General features: G+C 43.1%; 1 protein-coding gene across 2 annotated transcripts in view; it reads right to left on the reverse strand.

Moving 5' to 3' along the window:
* The window catches only part of ppp2r3b (protein phosphatase 2, regulatory subunit B'', beta), a 131,955-nt gene that overhangs the window by 12,953 nt on the left and 99,061 nt on the right, over window positions 1–19,941 (reverse strand). For both annotated transcript variants that reach the window (XM_080197645.1, XM_080197646.1), the window contains 5 exons: window positions 19,038–19,194; window positions 17,388–17,436; window positions 15,939–16,028; window positions 12,155–12,330; window positions 8,598–8,716 (listed from right to left, as the gene is read on the reverse strand). In XM_080197645.1, the coding sequence (XP_080053771.1) occupies window positions 8,598–8,716; window positions 12,155–12,330; window positions 15,939–16,028; window positions 17,388–17,436; window positions 19,038–19,194 (591 nt within the window). The remainder of the gene's footprint in view (window positions 1–8,597; window positions 8,717–12,154; window positions 12,331–15,938; window positions 16,029–17,387; window positions 17,437–19,037; window positions 19,195–19,941) is intronic.

Below are 19,941 nucleotides of genomic sequence, written 5' to 3' on the forward strand. Positions count from 1 at the left end.
ACCAATCGCCCCCAGGAACCTTGACCCCTATAGGTCATGTCCCCACTCTGGCATCGCTCATTGGTACTGCCTGGTGTCCATTGGGCAGTGTCAGGGGGCAGGCTGGCACTGCCAAACTGGCAATGTCCGGGGGCACGCTCCCTTACTGCTGACCTTCTGGGGGGCCTCCATTACTCCCCTTCACTCCAGTGAGGTTGTGATGCCAGCTTTCTGCTGCTGGGGAGCTAATGCAAACCTCACTAGAGTGAAACACTCCGGGTGCGGGGTGGGTGGGGCGAAAGAGAAAGAACTCCAGTGGGGCTGGACACTTCAGTCCCTGGCTGCTGATGAAACAGATATCAACATTTGAATAAGTTATACAGCTCCGTGCCACTTTCTGGCATGGCAATGACGCCACTGGAAATCCGGTAGCCTGAGAGTCGCAGAGGTTGTGGCACCCAGCGATAAGCCCACTAGATGACTTCCGCTTGAATCTCTGGGCCTGCGGTGCAGTTCTAGCAGTGCAGTGAACTTTGAGAATCGCCCCCTATGTATGTCCTATTTCCCTGGTTATCTGGACCGTAACTGGTCCTCTTGGAAGTCTTTGTTCTTTGCAGCTCCTGTCCTGTCCAGTCTTTGGCGTAGCAGAATCAAGAGATGTTTACAAAGTACCTCACAAGAGGTTATTGCAGAAGGTCGAGGGACATGGAATTGGGGGTAGGGTGTTAGCGTGGACAGAGGATTGGTTGTCAAATAGGAGGCAGAGAGTGGGGGTCAACGGGTGCTATTCGGATTGGCGGATGGTGACTAGTGGAGTGCCCCAGGGGTCGGTGCTGGGGCCTCAGCTTTTTACCATTTATATAGATGATCTGGAGGAGGGAACCGAGTGTAGGGTGTCGAAATTTGCTGATGACACCAAGATTGGGGGAACGGCAAATTGCGCGGAGGGTGTGGAGAGTCTACAGAAGGATCTAGATAGGCTGGGCGAATGGGCCAGGAAATGGCAAATGGAATTTAATGTTGGCAAGTGTGAGGTGGTCCACTTTGGTAGGAAGAATGGTAGGAAGGACTATTACTTACGGGGCGAAAAACTGCAGCAGGCGGCGGTGCAGAGGGACCTCGGGGTCCTTGTGCATGAGTCGCAAAAACCCAGCTTGCAGGTGCAGCAGGTGGTCAGGTAGGCGAATGGGATGCTGGCCTTCATAGCGAGGGGGATTGAATATAAAAGTAGGGAGGTCTTGCTGCAGCTGTATAGGGCATTGGTGAGGCCGCAGCTGGAGTACTGTGTGCAGTTTTGGGCGCCGCACCTGCGCAAAGATATTTTGGCCTTGGAGGGAGTGCAGAGGAGGTTTACTAGGCTGATACCGGAGTTGAGGGGGTTGAGCTATGAGGAGAGGCTGAATAAACTGGGCTTGTACTCGTTAGAGTTTAGAAGAATGAGGGGAGATCTCATTGAGACGTATAAGATGGATTAGTAAGTTTGCTGATGACACCAAAGTCGGAGGTGTGGTAGATTGTGAGGAAGGGTGTCATAGTTTGCAGGGTGACTTAGAAAGGTTGCAGAGCTGGGCCGCGAGGTGGCAGATGGAGTTTAATGTGGAGAAGTGTGAGGTAATTCATTTCGGTAGGAATAACAGATGTGTTGAGTATAGGGCTAACGGGAGGACTTTGAATAGTGTGGAGGAGCAGAGGGATCTAGGTGTATGTGTACATAGATCCCTGAAAGTTGGGAATCAAGTAGATAAGGTTGTTAAGAAGGCATACGGTGTCTTGGCGTTTATTGGTAGGGGGATTGAATTTAGGAGTCGCAGCGTCATGATGCAACTGTACACAACTCTGGTGCGGCCGCACTTGGAGTATTGTGTGCAGTTCTGGTCCCCACATTACAGGAAGGATGTAGAGGCTTTGGAGAGGGTGCAGAGGAGGTTTACCAGGATGTTGCCTGGTATGGAGGGGAGATCCTACGAGGAGAGACTGAGAGATTTGGGGTTGTTTTCGCTGGAAAGAAGGCGGCTAAGAGGGGACCTTATTGAAACATATAAGATGATTAGAGGTTTAGACAGGGTGGATAGTGATAGCCTTTTTCCTAGGATGGAGAAAGCTAGCACGAGGGGGCACGGCTTTAAATTAAGGGGGGGTAGTTATAGGACTGATGTCAGGGGTAGGTTCTTTACCCAGAGGGTGGTGAGGGACTGGAATGCCCTGCCAGCTGCAGTTGTAAATGCGCCTAGTTTGGGGGCGTTTAAGAGATCTGTGGATAGGTTTATGGACGAAATGGGATTGGTTTAGATTAGTGGGTTAGTGTTTTTTTTTTAAAAAGCTGGTCGGCGCAACATCGTGGGCCGAAGGGCCTGTTCTGCACTGTAATGTTCCATGTTCTATGAATGGGATGGATAGGATAGAGGTGGAGAGACTCTTCCCGCTCAAAAAAGACAGTAGGACTAGGGGGCACAGCCTCAAGATAAAAGGGGGGCGGTTTAGAACGGAGTTGAGGAGGAACTTCTTCACTCAAAGGGTGGTGAATCTCTGGAATTCTCTGCCCGTTGAAGTGGTGGAGGCTGCCTCGCTAAATATTTTTAAGACGCGGGTTGATGGGTTTTTGATAAGAGAGGGGATTAAGGGTTATGGGGAGAGGGCGGGAAAGTGGAACTAAGCAGCGACAGATCAGCCATGATCTTATTGAATGGCGGGGCAGGCTCGAAGGGCTAGATGGCCTACTCCTGCTCCTATTTCTTATGTTCTTATTTCTTATGTTCTTACTCCCTGATGTCCTGTCTCCAACTGCAATAGCTACAACTAAAAATTGAAAGCTTTTTTTTCTTACAAAGGCCTCCAGTTGCTAAGCAATGGCCATATGCTTATGCGTTTTATATGCTGTAACCCTCTCTAAGCACAAAAGAATCACAGTTGAAACTTAACCAACCCTCACATATACAAACACCTTTGTCTAGCAGGAATCTAACTATAGTTTCTAGGCACAGAAACATTAATTAAACACACTTGAAACTATACCTTATTTCTAATGTTGACCATTGCAAATATAAATCCCTTTAACAATACCTTTGCTTTTCTAATACTATGTATTTGCAAAAGCAGCTTAGAACACTTCATTTCCCCCAAACTTTGCAAGCAATTTTGTCTGTATATCTCTGTACTAATGATTAATTTCAGTTCTTGTAAAGTTACTCAATTTGATGGGCACTTGCACTAAGGCACCTTAAGATATAAATGGAAGTGCTCTCACCCAGGAAAACTGGTTTGCACTAAGTTTTAGCTGGAAAATTCAAAATACTGCCTTCAAAACTCTTAAAATAAAAAAAAACTGTCACCAGCACTGGTTTGAAATGCTTTATTGATCTTATCTGATGCTGTGTATGAGCATTTTGTAAATCTAGTATAGAAATAAAATAGTTTTCAAGAATAACAGCCAATCGGAAAATAAATGCACCATCAAGTCCAACATCAGGTGAATTTCCCTTTCATCCACTGAGTTCCTGAGATCTGAACGAACTATCTTCAGCAGAACCCATGAAGGACTGGAAGGATATCAGCTTGTGAAACATGGTGTGCCTTGAAGCAGATTCTTGGTTACACACAACAGGTAACAGCTGGAGTAGTGTGTGCAGTTTTGGGCGCCGCACCTGCGCAAAGATATTTTGGCCTTGGAGGGAGTGCAGAGGAGGTTTACTAGGCTGATACCGGAGTTGAGGGGGTTGAGCTATGAGGAGAGGCTGAATAAACTGGGCTTGTACTCGTTAGAGTTTAGAAGAATGAGGGGAGATCTCATTGAGACGTATAAGATGATGAATGGGATGGATAGGATAGAGGTGGAGAGACTCTTCCCGCTCAAAAAAGACAGTAGGACTAGAGGGCACAGCCTCAAGATAAAAGGGGGGCGGTTTAGAACGGAGTTGAGGAGGAACTTCTTCACTCAAAGGGTGGTGAATCTCTGGAATTCTCTGCCCGTTGAAGTGGTGGAGGCTGCCTCATTAAATATTTTTAAGATGCGGGTTGATGGGTTTTTGATAAGAGAGGGGATTAAGGGTTATGGGGAGAAAGCGGGAAAGTGGAACTGAGCAGCGACAGATCAGCCATGATCTTATTGAATGGCGGGGCAGGCTCGAAGGGCTAGATGGCCTACTCCTGCTCCTATTTCTTATGTTCTTATGTTCTTATGTAACCTTGCAACTTGCAATCATGACAACTATCATCCCATTTAGTTCACTAATGTCTTTTAGGGAAAGAAATCCTTACCTGGTCTGACATTCAGACCTATAATAATGGAATGCCAACACACAAATCCCATGAAAGAAAAAAAACCTATTTGTATAATGATGGGTATGAGGGAGCAGCGATTCACTCTTCTGTCTCTTAACCGAGGAGGAATTGATACATACCTCAAAGTTGCAGGCTCCCCTAAGGGATGGATAAAACCAATGCGGTAGTGGATTCTTCCAAATATAAATATCTATATTTTAACATGGTGGATGGTTCTTATAAAAAGTCACAGGACCTTCACACATTGCGTACGTGGATCAAAAAGGAGCTATCAGGTTTTATCACACTTTCAAGCTCTCAGTCCGTTGTCCTATAGGCTACTGTACTTCAAGTGCATACCCAAGTATTTATTTTAAATGCAGTGAGGATTTCTATCTCGACTACCCTTTGAAGCTACAACTGTTCTGAGCAAGTCCCGACACTAAGTTTACATATTGAGGCCAGTTTCCAGAAAGGCTGAAGAATAACAATTTGCCTTTGTTGACTATTCCTGTGCGCGAGACACAATACACCACAAGCTGCTAATAAAACAGCAAAATCATTTGCTGTGTGAAAACACAACAACTAATCAACTTCATGATCAGGAACCTACAGTCCCGTGCGCACCCTGGAGATATCAGCCACCCACGCAAACCCACTATAGGCTCCATACAGGTCAGTTTTCACACTGACTCTCTTCAGCATATGTACCAGTGATGTGCCTCCCACAAAGTCACAGCTCTTCACATATATTGAAGACTTGGCTCTGGCTTTCTAGGTGAAGAAGTTCAGGATAGTGAGAAAACACTCACTAAAGAACTACTATCTCTGGGAGCCTTCTTCAGAAACTGGAGATTTTGACCAAAAGCTGCAAAGATTTTTGTTTCAACCTTCCACCTCATATAGAATCTCTACAGTGCAAATGTATTTGCAAAAGCCTGTTGAGTCTGCACCGACAATAATCCCTCCTAGGGATTGTTCATAACCCTATGTATTTACCCTGCTAATACCCTTGTCAAACCAACCTCCCATCAATTGACCCTGTCCACACTTCCTACTGCCTTGGCAAAGCAGCCAGCAAAACTACGGATCCCACACACCCTGGACATCCTCTCTTTGACCTTCTTCCATCGAGAAAATGCTACAAAAGTCTGAGGTCACTTACCAACTGACTCAAGAACAGCTTCTTCCCTACTGCTGTCAGACTTTTGAATGGACCTACCCCGCATTAAGTTGATCTTTCTCTACACCCTAGCTACGTAACACTACATTTTGCACTCTCTTGTTTTCTTTACTATGAGCATTATGCTTTGTCTGTATAACACGCAAGAAATAATACTTTTCACTGTATGTTAATACATGTGTTAATAATAAATCGAATCAAAAGTCACTAATGGTCAAATTACCATGGCAAATCCACCTAGCCTGCACGTCTTTGCACTGTGGAAGGAAGACGGAGAACTTGGAGGAAACCCATGTCGCAGACTCAGAAAGAATGAGCAAACTCCACACTGTCACCTGGGGCTGCGATTGAACCTGGATCCCTGATGCCATACTGAGCCATCCTGAATAACTTGAAATCAGAAAGGTTCATGTCTAGTTGTGTGGCGGACTACTCACTCACGACTAAACATCAAAACTGCTTGGTACCAATCTTTGGCCTTACTTTGACTAACCAACAGGACCCCTAGAGCACCAGAGCCAAGGTCAAGACACCAGTGAATCTCAAACAGTAACTGGTGGACAGTAAAGCTCACATAATGCACTGTTTCACACAACTTGGTCTATCTAACAGCAGAGTACTGCTGCTTAGACTGGCTCAGGAGCCACCACACAAATGTGATAGATGGCTACCTCCAGGAAATCATGAGGATTATTTCTGGGATTTCGAGACCAACATACAGCTTATGTTGCTTCCTGTGATAGCACGCTGAACCTCCGAATGTCCAGAGGGAAAAGATCCCCTTCACGGAACATCATCTGCTAACAGCATGGGGGCGATTCTCCCAGCTCACTGCACTGCCTTGAGCAGTGCTGTGGGCCAGGAAACATCAGCAGAGGCCGTTTCATGGGCTCCTTGCTAGGTACAATGGCCTCTGAGAGTCTCCAGGCCCTGATTTCCAGTGTTGTCACCAGAAATCGGCACAGAGCTGTTTTAAATATAAAAATAAACATTTTAATATCATTAGCGGGTCTGGGACTGAACTGTTCCCCCGCGTCCCGTGCCAAGAGTGGTTCACTCCTGCAGAGTTTATAACAGTTCCCCACCACAGAGAGCTGACAGCCTGACCCTGCTGGAGTGAAAGCCCCCAGGAGATCTTGGGCAGGAAGGGTGGTGCTCCCTGGGAATTGCCAGCCTGTGGGAGGCAGGGCCTGTGAGGGGCAAGAGATCAGTGGGGATGTCAGAATGGGGGTTAGGAAGGGGGAAGGGGCTGATCAGGTCTGCCAAATTGGGGAGGGGGGGGAAGAATCTGGATTGGGGTTGCCGAGGGGAGGGGAGCTGGGGCTGGTCCAGAGAGACGGGAGGCTGGAGGGCAGGGAGTGTCTGTGTGGCAGTGATGCAGGGGTTGCTGGCCAGCAACTGGGAATCCAGCAGTGTAGGGCTACCACCAATAACCGCTATGATAGATTGGCGCGAGCGCAGTGGTCTGCTCAGCACTATACTGCTGGTCTCTACAGTGGAAATAGGCCTCCCCCCAACTCCAATTTTCAGTGTGAATCTCTCTGAGGTACTCAGTGCACTGCAGAGAGTGGGAACTCCATTTTGAAAATCCCGCTCAAAACAAAACAGTAGGAGTTACTCCTGTTTTTGTGAATTCGGCATTTAGAATTTTTTTGGGAGAATCCTGGCCTGGCCCTTTTTTTTAAGTTCTTTCATACGATGTTGGTGTTGCTGATTGGGCCAGCATTTATTACCCATTCCGAATTGTCTTTGAACTGAGTGCCTTGCTAGGCCATTTCAGAGGCCAGTTAAGAGAAAACCATGTTGCTGGGGCTCTGGAGAGACATGTAGGCCAGACCGGGTAAGGATGGCAGATTTGAAGGAAATTAGGAACACAGATGGGGTTTTTCTGACAACCGACAATGGTTTCATGGTCATCGGTATATTTTTAATTCCAGATTTTACAACTGAATTACAATTTCACTATCTGTCGTGGTGGGATTTAAACTCGGGTCCCCAGAGCATTACTCTGGGTCTCTTCCAGTGAGAATACCACTATGCTACTGCCTCCCCTCAAGCTAAACAAAGTACTCCTGTTGACACCTCAAAAGAAAAACCCATGAACTTGTCTGAATTTCTATAGTCCCTACTAAAACACACTGTACACCCTATAAACTGACGATGGTCCCACGGCCCAATGGCGCACCTCCTGGTTGACTGTAAACACCTCTAACGGCAATCTGGTGACTAACCTGAGTGTTGAGGAGTCTCAGCTTTCAACTGTTCCTGGAAAAATCTGGACAACCCTTAATCCCTTGAGGATGGGACAGAGAAGATTTGACCTGTTGCTTCAATACAAATGTGACTCAAATCGCGACTGTGTTATTGAAGTCAGACCATTTGGTGATACATTGAACTTCTACTTTAAGAAGTCAATTCCTTGTGGCATCAGAACCATTCATATTGTGCAGCTGAAGCCATTGAATAGATTGCTAACCTCGACATTGAACTACGCTCCAGCCATGTGAATAAAAAGAAATGAACGCAAAGTAGTGTCAGATGGTGTCCATTAATGCCAATAGTGCAAAGTTACCAGAATACCAATCTGAGACTGGTGTTGCCTGGGGCTGCTACTGGAAAGAGTCATAAAGTCACAAGTGTTAAGCACTGCCAGTTTCATCTCTCTACATGGTTTATGAGATTACCAAACTTTTGTTTTTAGTTTTTATTTTATCATTGTCACAAGTAAGCTTACATTAACACTGTCATGAAGTTACCTATTGCCACACTCCACTGCATGTTCAGGTACACTGAGGGAGAATTTAGCATGACCAATGTACCTAACCAGCATGGCTTTCAGACTGTGGGGAAAACCGGACCACCTGGAGGAAATGCATGCAGATACAGGGAAAACATGTAGACTCCAAACGGACAGTGACCCAAGCTGTGAATTGAACGTGGATCCCTGGCGCTGTGAGGCAGCAGTGCTAACCACTGTGCTGCCGCGCTGCCCTATTGGAGCTAACTGTCAGATGGTAAGCTGTGCTCAGTGCTGCTGAGCTCACGGTACAGAAAACACCAATAATTTCAACAGTATACCTTACATGAAGTGTAGACTCTGTCCTTAACAATATGTTTAGAGGACTTAAGATAATTAATTTAGAAGAAAAAGACGTAGTTTCATAAATGTAATAATTACCCTGGGAATAGAAAATGGATCCTTCTGCTCATGGTCCAGATACTTGCCGATGTTAAAAAGGGTGTCAAAAAATACATTTGCCATCTTGCATTTCTTTAGGTCATGGAGGGTGATTTTTCCTGGTAAAAATATCAGCAGTTAATGAATAAACCATTTTAACAGTTCAAGTAAAACACACATTTTTGAATTTATGCTCTCCAGAAGTTTTAGCATTTATTCAGGGATTACCATATCAAGAAAGTATTAACTGGCTTCCATCGTCTGCTGTTCCTGAATCTCAAGAGGATGACAGTATGTATTCTACAGTCAGTACAGTCACATGAATCGCTCACTAGTGACTCCCACCGTAAAGTGCCTGCACAAGTGTCAGTGGAGAACAGATTCAGGTAAAGCTGTAATATCTTCAGGAAGAAAGGAAAGGTGTATAAAAGGTTCAGAGAGCTAGGAGATGTTAAGGATCTAGGGGAGTATAAGGCTTGTAGAAAGGAGCTTATAAAGGAAATTAGGAGAGCCAGAAGGGATCATGAGAAGGCCTTGGCAGGTAAGATTAAGGAGAATCCCAAGGCCTTCCACAAATATGTGAAAAGTAAAAGGATGAGAAGAGAAGGGATAGGACCTATAAAAGGTGAAGAGGGAAAAATCTGTGTGGAACCGGAAGAAATGGCAGAGGTGCTTAATGAGTACTTTGCCTCGGTATTCACGGTGGAAAGTGATCTGGGAGGTTGTACTACAGGTTTGCGGCAGTCTGAAAAGATTGAGTATGTGGATGTTAAGGAGGAGGACGTGTTCGAACTTTTAAACTCCATCAAGATAGACAAGTCACCGGGACCGGATGGAATGTACCCCAGGTTACTGTGGGAGGTGAGGAAGTGATTGCAGAGCCCCTGGCGATGATCTTTGCTTCGTCGATGGAGACGGGAGAGGTTCTGGAGGATTGCGGATGTGGTTCCTATTTTCAAGAAAGGGAACAGGGATAGCCTGGGAAATTACAGACCGGTGAGTCTGACCTCAGTGGTTGGTAAGTTGATGGAGAGGTTTCTGAGGGACAAGATTTATGAGCATTTGGAGAAGTTTAGAATGATCAGAAATAGTCAACATGGTTTTGTCAAGGGCAGATCATGCCTTATGAGCCTAGTTGAGTTCTTTGAGAATGTGACTGAGCATATTGACGAAGGAAGAGCGGTAGACGTGGTTTACATGGACTTCAGCAAGGCGTTTGATAAGGTCCCCCATGCAAGACTTGAGAAGGTGACAGGGCATAGGATCCAGGGGGCTTTGGCCTTGTGGATCCAGAACTGGCTTGCCTGCAGAAGGCAGAGAGTGGTTGTGGATGGGTCTTTTTCTGCATGGAGGTCGGTCACCAGTGGAGTGTGCCAGGGATCTGTTCTAGGACCCTTGCTGTTTGTCATTTTTATAAATGACCTGGATGAGGAAGTGGAGGGATGGGTTAGTAAGTTCGCAGATGATACGAAGGTTGGTGGTGTTGTGGATGGTCTGCAGGGATGTCAGAAGTTGCAGCGGGACATAGATAGGATGCAAGACTGGGTGGAGAAGTGGCAGATGGACTTCAACGCAGATAAATGTGTAGTGGTCCATTTTGGCAGGACCAATGGGATGAAGGAATACAATATCAAGGGTAGGAGTCTTAGCTGTGTTGAAGAGCAGAGGGGTCTTGGGGTCCGGGTCCATAGGACTCTTAAATCGGCCTCGCAGGTGGAGGATGTGGTCAAGAAGGCATATGGTGTACTGGCCTTCATTAATTGAGGGATTGAGTTTAGGAGTCAGGAGGTAATGCTGCAACTTTATAAGACCCTTGTCAGACCCCACTTGGAGTACTGTGCACAGTTCTGGTCGCCTCACTATTGGAAGGACGTGGAAGCTATTGAAAGGGTACAGAGGAGATTTACAAGGATGTTGCCTGGATTGGGAGGCATGCCTTATGAAGATGGGTTGAGGGAGCTGGGACTCTTCTCCCTGGAGAGACGAAGGTTGAGAGGCGACCTCATAGAGGTTTATAAGATGTTGAGAGGAATAGATAGGGTGGATTCTCAGAGGCTATTTCCCAGGGCTGAAATGGTCGCTATGAGAGGACACAGATTTAAGGTGCAGGGAAGCAAGTACAGAGATGTTAGGGGTAAGTTTTTCACTCAGAGGGTGGTGAGTGAATGGAATCGGCTGCCATCGGTGGTGGTGGAGGCAAACTCGCTGGGGTCTTTTAAAAGACTTCTGGATGAGTATATAGGATCTAATGGGATTGGGGGTTATAGATAGGTCTAGGCTTAGTAGGTATAGAAATGATTGGCGCAACTAGTGGGCCGAAGGGCCTGTTTGTGCTGTAGTGTCCTATGTTCTATCTCCTTGAATAGATAGAGGGGTGGGGGGAAAATAAGCAAGACAGGAATTGTGAATTTGCAGATTTCTTTAGGATCTCTAATAAAATAAAACTTGGATCGTTAACAGATTTAAGTTATAACAAATTTGTCGCTCAGACATCTAGTAGGTTGAGACAAGTAACAGCCTTGCTAAGTTAGCTGGTTTATTAATTTTCAGCTTTTATATTGATGCTGGAACAACCACTAATTCTATGCTATATTACTGTGATGAAATTGAATTCAAACATCAGTAATATTGAGTCTAAAATAGCTACCCACTCATACATGTGGCCTGCAGGTTACAGGATAGCAAGTGAGTGCAACAAACGGTTGAATTCTCTTATAGCACCCTTCTATCAAAGGTTATGGGGAGAAAGCAGGATTAGGGCGATTGCGTTGGACGATCAGCCATGATTGTGATGATTGGCAGAGGAGGCTCAAAAGGCCGAATGCCCCTGCTCCTATCTTCTATGTTTCTTATTATGGCAATTGCATCAGAATGGTGGAAGCTCCACTGTTTGCCCAATCTGAAAACCTTAGCTTCAAGCACTCTAACTGACAATGGCTGGAACAGCACAGAAATCTTTCAAATTAATGAGTGAGTGAACACAGATCGTCCTCCTTCAATCCAACAGATCTTAGGCTGTAAGTAAATACAGTGCAGCCAAATGCATTGAACATTAAAAGTTCGATATAGTTTACTGTGCAAACTGAAGTCAAAATATTTGCATCAACCTGCAAACAGGACTGGATACTTTTCTGTGAAGCTCAGTTACTGTCAACTGAGAGTTAAGGGAAGATAGTGTAGTGGTTATGTGGCTAAACTAATACTCAGCTAATGCTCTGGTTATGTGGGTTCAAATCCCACCACAGCAGCCACGGATTTAAATTCAGTTAGTTCAAACTTTAACAAAAAAGCTAGCACTGGTAATGACAACAGAAACCATTGGATTGTTGTAAAAATCTATCTGGTCCACTAATGTCCTTACGGGAAAATTCTCTTGCCCTTATCTAATCAGGCTTTACCTGGTCTGGCTTGCATGTGACTTCAGGCCCATCACAATGTGATTTACTCTTAACTGGCCTCTGAAATGGTCTAGTCATTCACTCAGTTAAGGATTGAGGCAATCTCAGTTCCTTTGTTAGCAAACACCCATATCCCATGAATAAATACAAGAAAAATACCTTCACATTCTGGCTTAACAAGATCGAGCAATTGACAAAGGCAATCTTCAAAAGGCAGTGGCTCAATAGACATGCACTCTAGCTTCTTGCACTGGTCCTCGTAGAAATAGTTCAGTTCATACATAGACAACACGCCATCTCCATCAAGGTCCATACAGCGGAACCAGTATTCAATACTGTCAGGGAGGAAAATAACAGGTAAGATCCATAAATGACCAAAAAATAAAACTAAATGCCAGCATGCCAAACAGGTACAAGACAAAATTAATTTTGATGGGATTATTTTCTCAGAGTGGCATTTCTAATGTTGTAACATAGAAACATCAAAATAAAAATTGGTGGTATATTTCAATTTAAAATTGCAGTAAACATTGCTATAGATTTTGTCTGAGGCTAACAAAAGTGCATCAGTGCTGATCACTGGTAATTATACAATGAATTGACCCATTTCCTCTTTATATTTACTCCATCCCTTCCTGTCTTTTCAGGCTCCCTCCTCTCTGAAAAGATAGCTTCCTCCTCAAAAACCTCTTGTTCCAGGTTACAAGCAACTTCAACAGAACTGCACAAAGAAGTGCAACTCAATTAAAATAATTAATTGAGGGCACTGGTTGATTATACCACCAGGCTGCTTTGACAAAGCAAGGCTGAAATCCTGGAAAAGCAGAACAGATCAGTTTGCATCGGGAAATCAGGCAAATGGATTCTAGAACTCTTCATAACAACATAATCACCTGAAACAAAACAACCTTAGTCTTCTGGATGCTGTCCAACCTTCCACGATCGTATCTAATACTTAGGGTGGAAGTTCATGAAAAAAATTCTAGGTTCCAAATGAGCGTGAAAACGGGAATCGTGCTGATTTTTTGGGCAAGCTCCCAGTCGCAATTGTACGGCACTGAGTTAGCAGAAAAGTGCCAGGATGCAATTCTCACCAGCAGGGAGAGGGTGTGGAGCATTAGCTCACCGATGAAACTGACTTCTGAGCTCCAGGAGTGCCATTGCACAAGCGACCCAATCTCCCAGTGCCGATTTCCCAGTGTACTAGGAGATCTCCTTGCAGCATCCCTCCTCCATAGATATCAGGACCCACTGCTGATCACTCCTGATCGCGCCAGCAAATCTGGGCCAATAAGGTCGTGAGACACAAAAAACCAGGCGCAATCTGATTTTTCACTTCTCGCCCTATCTTCCAGCTCGCTTTGCCAATCAACTGGGAAGATGAGCCGTTAAGATCGCGGTTCAGTGTGTTCGTACAAGTAGACTATTAACCATATCTGAGTTCCTATTTATCCTTTTTTATTTTGCTAGACTGCATTGTGGTAGTTTTAACATAGGGACAAGAGTAGACCAGTCAGTCCCTAAAGTCTGATCTCCCGTTCAATTAGATGATGGCTGCTCTGCAGTTCAATTCGATTTAACCACCTTTGTTCCATGCTCCTTGATACCCTCACTTAACTAACAGCGAATTGATCTCAATCTTGACCATTTTGATTGTCCCAGCATCCATAACTTATTGGGGAAGGAGTGTTCCAGATCTCCACCAAATTGTTTCTTGACTCTATTCCTAAATGGTCTAACTCTAATTTTAAGGTTGTGGCCTCGTGATCTGAATATTTTCACTACAGGAAACGATTTATGGGCATCTACTACTGAGCTCCCGGGGTGCCACTGCGCAGGTGCCTCGATCTCCCAGTGTACAGGGAGATCTCCTTGCGGCCCTGCATCCATGGACATCAGGACTCTCTGCTGATTGCTCCCTGGAATGCTATTACGCAAGTGCCCCAATCTCCCAGCATGCTGGGAGATCTTCTTGCAGCATCACCCCCTCCATGGACATCAGGGTCCACTGCTGATCGCTCCCTGTGCCGGTCTCCTGATCTCGCCAGTAAATCAGGACCAGTCAGGTCGTGAGAGCCAAAAGACCAGGCGTAATCCTGATTTCTTGCCTCTCACCCCACCTTACCGGCTTGCCTTGCCAATCGACTTTGTTAAGACAGACAGATTTTTGTATATCTGTGTTGCATAAATTCCAAAGCCAATATCTTTCCTGAGGCTTGGTGGCCAAAACTGAACACAGTATTCCAACTCAGATCTGGCCAAGGTACTGTACTACTGGAGTGCCACTTCCACATTTTTTTGATTTCCAGCCCCCTTAAGATAAAGGTTAATACTCTATTATTTTAATTAATTGTCGTACTTGGGCACTAACTTTTAGGGATTTAACTAATACAACTGTTTCATCTAGGTCGGGCTCATTTTCACAAAAACATGCCAATTAGCACCGTGGGAGAGGGAAGACTGCTTTTAGTTAAATGGCTGCTAATTGTGTTTAGGAGTTGTTCAATGATTTTAATTAAAAGGCCCTGATTTGCTGGCACAATCAGGAGTGATCAGCAATGGGTCCTGATGTCCATGGAGGGGGGATGCTGCTATTAGTTAAAAATCTTCGCTGCATATTCCTGAAATTAAAATCTTGTATTACTATTGGAAACACGCCTGATAAAGTTCAGATGTTCTGGAGCAAATGATCAGCTACTATAACTAATCACACTTTCCATAATGGCTAGAGTAGAATATCCAACACAAGGTATTGGAGGCCAGAGAGGGTGATAAATTGGACCGACCAGATGGCAAGGGCTAGGAGAGATATGTAGCAAAACAACAACCTGGGCCCTTTAGATCTACTGCTGCTCATCCTGGCTCCACATTCAAGCAGCCTTTCCTCTTGTTTTTGTAGCTATGACTCATCTTTCATTCCCTCACCCTGTCGTATCTCCCACTTTCTATGCCTTTTAGCTTTGACAAAGGATCATCGGGACTTGAAATGTCAGCTCTTTTCTCTTCTTACAGATGCTGCCAGATCTGCTGAGATTTTCCAGCATTTTCTCTTTTGGTTTCAGATTCCAGCATCCGCAGTAATTTGCTTTTATCCACATTCAATTAAGTGTTCAGAAATCTGCCTTGTTGCTAGCAGGCTTTACAGTGTTTAACTGAGTGTAATGAGCGTAGTTGTTTCACAGGGAAAAAAGAATACACTTTCAGCATGCGTGTTGAGCATAAGCAAGCCCCAGCCCCCCACTCCATCTTAACATAGCTTGAGAATATTAAAAGATTTGGAAAGAAAGAACATAACAGCCTGAACTCTACCACGTCACCCACCAGGGAATCAGAGCAGGCAAGGATCTGACAATGGAAATCACCGTTGACCTCGGGCAGGAATTTCCAGTCTCACCCAAGTGAGGCTGTAAAACCCCGCCAATAGGGTCTTTCCTTGAAAGCAGCCTTTCAATTATCCAACAGCTGATCAGTGCGCTCACTTCAATGTAAATTCAATTTTCCTCGAATAATTATCTTCCAAGGAAATCCTCCCCATAATGGATTATGATTTAGAACTTCAGATTCCCATCTGTTTGTTTCTTTCTTATAAAATAAGCAAACAGTTTGTAACAACTGTAGACTATAAATCCAGATCAAGCCAAAGAAATTAAGCGGAAGAAATGTTGATGCTGCTGCTCTAACATGTAAATAAGATCAAAATCTTTTTAATGGGATCCAGGAATGGCTCTGTTTTGCTTAATGTGTAAATATTTAAACTGGGATACTACATAAGCCTGACAAAGCCCAAGTACAAATTGCAAATTAAAGTTACTGCAACTCTCAAGGGTTGAAATGTCTGAAAAAAAATCAAGCATCACATATTTCTATGCTGCTTTAGTTAAAAATTCTGTAACAGAACATGCAATCATTTGCACGTTCTTGTGATTAAACGTAAATTTCTTACCTGGTTGATGTCTTTTTGTCTTCTTCTGAAATCAAAAACCACACAAAGTCTGCATAGCCAATCTTTTTCTCATTTGGCGTTTTTCTATGCCTGTAAATTAACAAGCAGTTTTAAAGTTAGTGTTGGACCCATTTGATTTACAACTTTTTAAATAATCTTCTAGTCCAAATCACTTGCAGGATTACATTCTTCTAAAACAAAATCATTTGAGATAGGACCATAATTTACTGCAGCAGGCCATCTGTTAATCGGAAATTCCCTTGCTTTTTAATTTTTGTATGACAAGCTGCTTAAAACGCAAGTCGATAAGGTGGCAGTAAGGAACCAGGGTATTTGGGACCTCGGTGAACAGGACAAGTAATTGCATATCGCCTTAACCAACCAGGTTGAAGGACTGAAGTTTTTTTGCATAAGAATGGAGAAGTGCAAGTTAGAATGCACAAATTCAATTCCAAATAAGGTGCAGAAAGGGAAATAGAGGGGATGTAACACTGCATTGACAGAAAGCGAGACAAAGAAAAAGCAATTTTTTTTGAATTCTTAAAATCTCCAAAAACTATTAAAAGCTGAAGGAATGAGACTTCATATTTGTAATGGTTAATTTTCAGTGCAAGAGCAGTTGACTGGTAGTAAACACTTTGCAGATAGTTAAAAGGGTACAAAGGATGACAATTTAAAGAAGATTTTAATGTGTTCTCTCTGACTGTAAAACAATTAGCATAAACACACCAAATATTTTAAAACTTCTAATGCTTCCAACAGAGCATTCTAGAGACACTTGATCACATCCAAAAATTAATTTAACATGGACTTTTACAAGTCCCACAGGGAAGACCCTGGTCCTGAATTTCCTGAGGCCTCACGTAGGTTGTTGGCAGAAAAGTGGAAAGTGAAAACAACTGAGGGAAGGTTCCACCAATACCATTACAAATGCAAAATACTGCAGATGCTGGAAATCTAAAATGCTCAGTTGGGTTGGTAGCATCTGTGGAGAGAAACAGCGTTTGATGTTTCAGGTCAAGATGACTTTTCGCTTGCTACGTTTTCTTGCTGAGGAAACAACTGCAATTACTTTTTTCCCCCCAGACACACATTCACACACACTAAGTTGAATGCTGCCTCTGCTTCCCCCTTCCATCCCCAATCCTGCAGCTGGCACATTAAGTGGCAGAGCTTGAATGGACTAATCCATCTGATCTTGGTCTTAAATCCATCCTCCCAATATCAGCAAAATGCATGATACTGAATGGCAAAGCAGACTAAAAAGGGCTAAATGGCTTACTCCTGCTCCTACTTTTTATGCTCCTAACTGCCTAAACGGTAAAAATCTGATTGTGAAAGTTGTTTTAACCACTAGCCACAATAAAGTAAAAATTAAATTCAGCTATATGAATTCAAATTGTTGCATTGTTCTTTTGACTTTCATCTGAAAATATTTGTAAGGTTTACCTTGTGACTGCTCCAGAGAAGATTCTTTCTATCATTCTGCTAGATATAGCTGAAAGTAAAAGAAACACAATTCATATAGTACACCCTGATAAATTTCATAGAACATTATACAACATTCAAAATCTATGGATGCTGAGAGACATGCTTTAACTAGAAAATGCACTAACTAGTTTTGAGATCTTACTTTCACTTACATTGCAAAAAAAGATCTAATTTATAGCCATTCCAAGCCAAGTATATTTAATATTAATTTACGAGCTATGTTGATTTAAAATAATTGCATCTCCCACTGGAGTTTCAACTACAGTGAGAAATTGGATTTGAAAACATTGTCCAGGGTTACCAGAATTGTTAAGGTTGGTAAAAATCTGCTTAAATTAAGATATCCATGGGCAGGTTTTCAAGGGCTAAATGGCAGCCCTGACTTTCCTTTCTCATCAGCAGCTCAAGGAAATAAACCGACAGATAAAGAATCAATGTCACAACAAAATCAGTCTTAAATGTTACTACAATCCAATTGCAGCCGGCATTTCCCCACTAGTTTTTTGTCCTTTCATGGGATGTGGGCGTCTCTGACAAGTTGAACATTTGTTGCCCGTCCCTAATTGCTCTTGTATTGAATAGCATGGTAGGCCAACCATATTGCCTTGTGGGTCTAGAGTCACAAGCAAGCAGGTCTGAGTATGGATTGCAGATTCCCTTCACAGAAAGTGCATTAGTGAACCAAATGGGTTTTTAAATCACATGATCACCAATATTGAGATTAGCTTTATAATTCCAGATTTATTAATTTGATTTTAAATTCTACTAGCTGCCATGGCAGGAACTGAACCCATGTTTCCAGATGATAAGGCTGGGCCTCTGGATTACAGTTCAGTGGCATTACCACTATACCATCTCTCCCTGCAGCTGGCAGCCTGTGAATTTACCCCCCCAATCATTAGTATTAGATGACCTGGGCATTTTGTAGAATAGATAAGAAATCCCAGCCCACATGTCTAAGCTTTACAATGTTTTTCTAAATAAATTGTTTACAAAATTGCGTGAATGCAAGATAGCAACTCCCAAGATCTGCAGGAAAAGGTGAGTGTAAATGTTAGGGAGCTTCAATTCAACTCCAGTTCACTGACTCTCAATAGTTGAAATGCTGGTGGCCAAGATTCATAACACAGTTATGACAATTATTTAGTTAGCCTCAAGAACTGACCAATGAGACGGTCTGTAAAACACTCGCAATCTGCTTTCAACTAAAATAATGAACAGGATGCTCAATGAATGATTTTGGACTGATGAAAGCACAAAAGAAAAATGTTTCCAAACTTAATGTTTTCACCATGATAAATAGAATTAATACAATATCTCCTGTTCATATTGCATATAATGAGCGTGCATTTAATTATTTTTCTCACAGATAAAAGTAATTATTGATGGACCGTTATTTAATTACATTCTGTTTGCCTTGATGAAATGAGCAGGATAAAAAATAGTCAGTACATACAGGTTTTCTGTTTTGTGAACAGGTTTATGCTCCAGCAAGTAAAGGAAGCTGACTTTAAATAGCTTTTTACCATTTATTTATGCATGTTCTGTCATTTAAAACATCAAGCAGCTGACTCTTAATAACCTGCTACTTCATGTTGCATGTCATACCATCATCATTATGTCTTGCCAGGTCCTTCTGATCAATGTAGAGGTCATGGTCAGTGTCAAGTTCCCAGAATTTACAATAGATCACATAAAAGTGCTCATAGGAGAAAAATTCTGTGAGCTGATTAATGTCCTCCTCTTCTTCCAATAAGACTAGATTCTATGAATTAAAAAACATACCCTTACTCGAGAGTTCATAAAAATTATTCATAAAGTAATTACTCTAACACTGCAGATAATTAACCATCAGCTGAGGATAATTTAAATGAATAAGTTTAAAGTTTGTTTATTAGTGTTGTAAGTAGGCTTACATTCACACTGCAAAGAAGTTACTGTGAAAATCCTCTAGTCACCTCACTCTGGCACCTGTTCGGGTACACTGAGGGAGAATTTAGCATGGCCAATGCACCTAAGTAGCACGTCTTTCACACTGTGGGAGGAAACCCATGCAGACAATGGGGAGAACGTGCAGACTCCACACAGAGGGTGACTCAAGTGGGAATCGAACCTGGTGTCTGGCTCTGTGAGGCAGCAGTGCTAACCACTGTGCCGCCCATAATAGAATCTAAACTTAAATTTAGCAACATTCCCACCATTTGTACTCTGTTGATGCATGACTTACTTGCAAGCCAACAGTGAAAACTGTAAATTATTCACCTTGGTTATCCATTAACAATTTTAGTGTAAATCTCATTTTAAAATTTAGAAATAGTTTGGATGGATCAATACTGTTGAATTTACTCAGTCAATAATGGGGATTAAGCATTTTTCTAATTATGGCTGTTGAAATTTATTGTAGTTACAATTACTGCAACTCAGGCGGTGCTGAATATATAGTTGCTCTTAAATCATCATATGCTCACAACACAGTTCTATGCAAGTTGTGAAAGACAGAAGAAATCTGACA

This window comes from Carcharhinus amblyrhynchos, chromosome 10, assembly GCF_965287045.1.
Source record: "Carcharhinus amblyrhynchos chromosome 10, sCarAmb.v2.hapA, whole genome shotgun sequence".
In the NCBI taxonomy this organism is placed as follows: domain Eukaryota; kingdom Metazoa; phylum Chordata; class Chondrichthyes; order Carcharhiniformes; family Carcharhinidae; genus Carcharhinus; species Carcharhinus amblyrhynchos.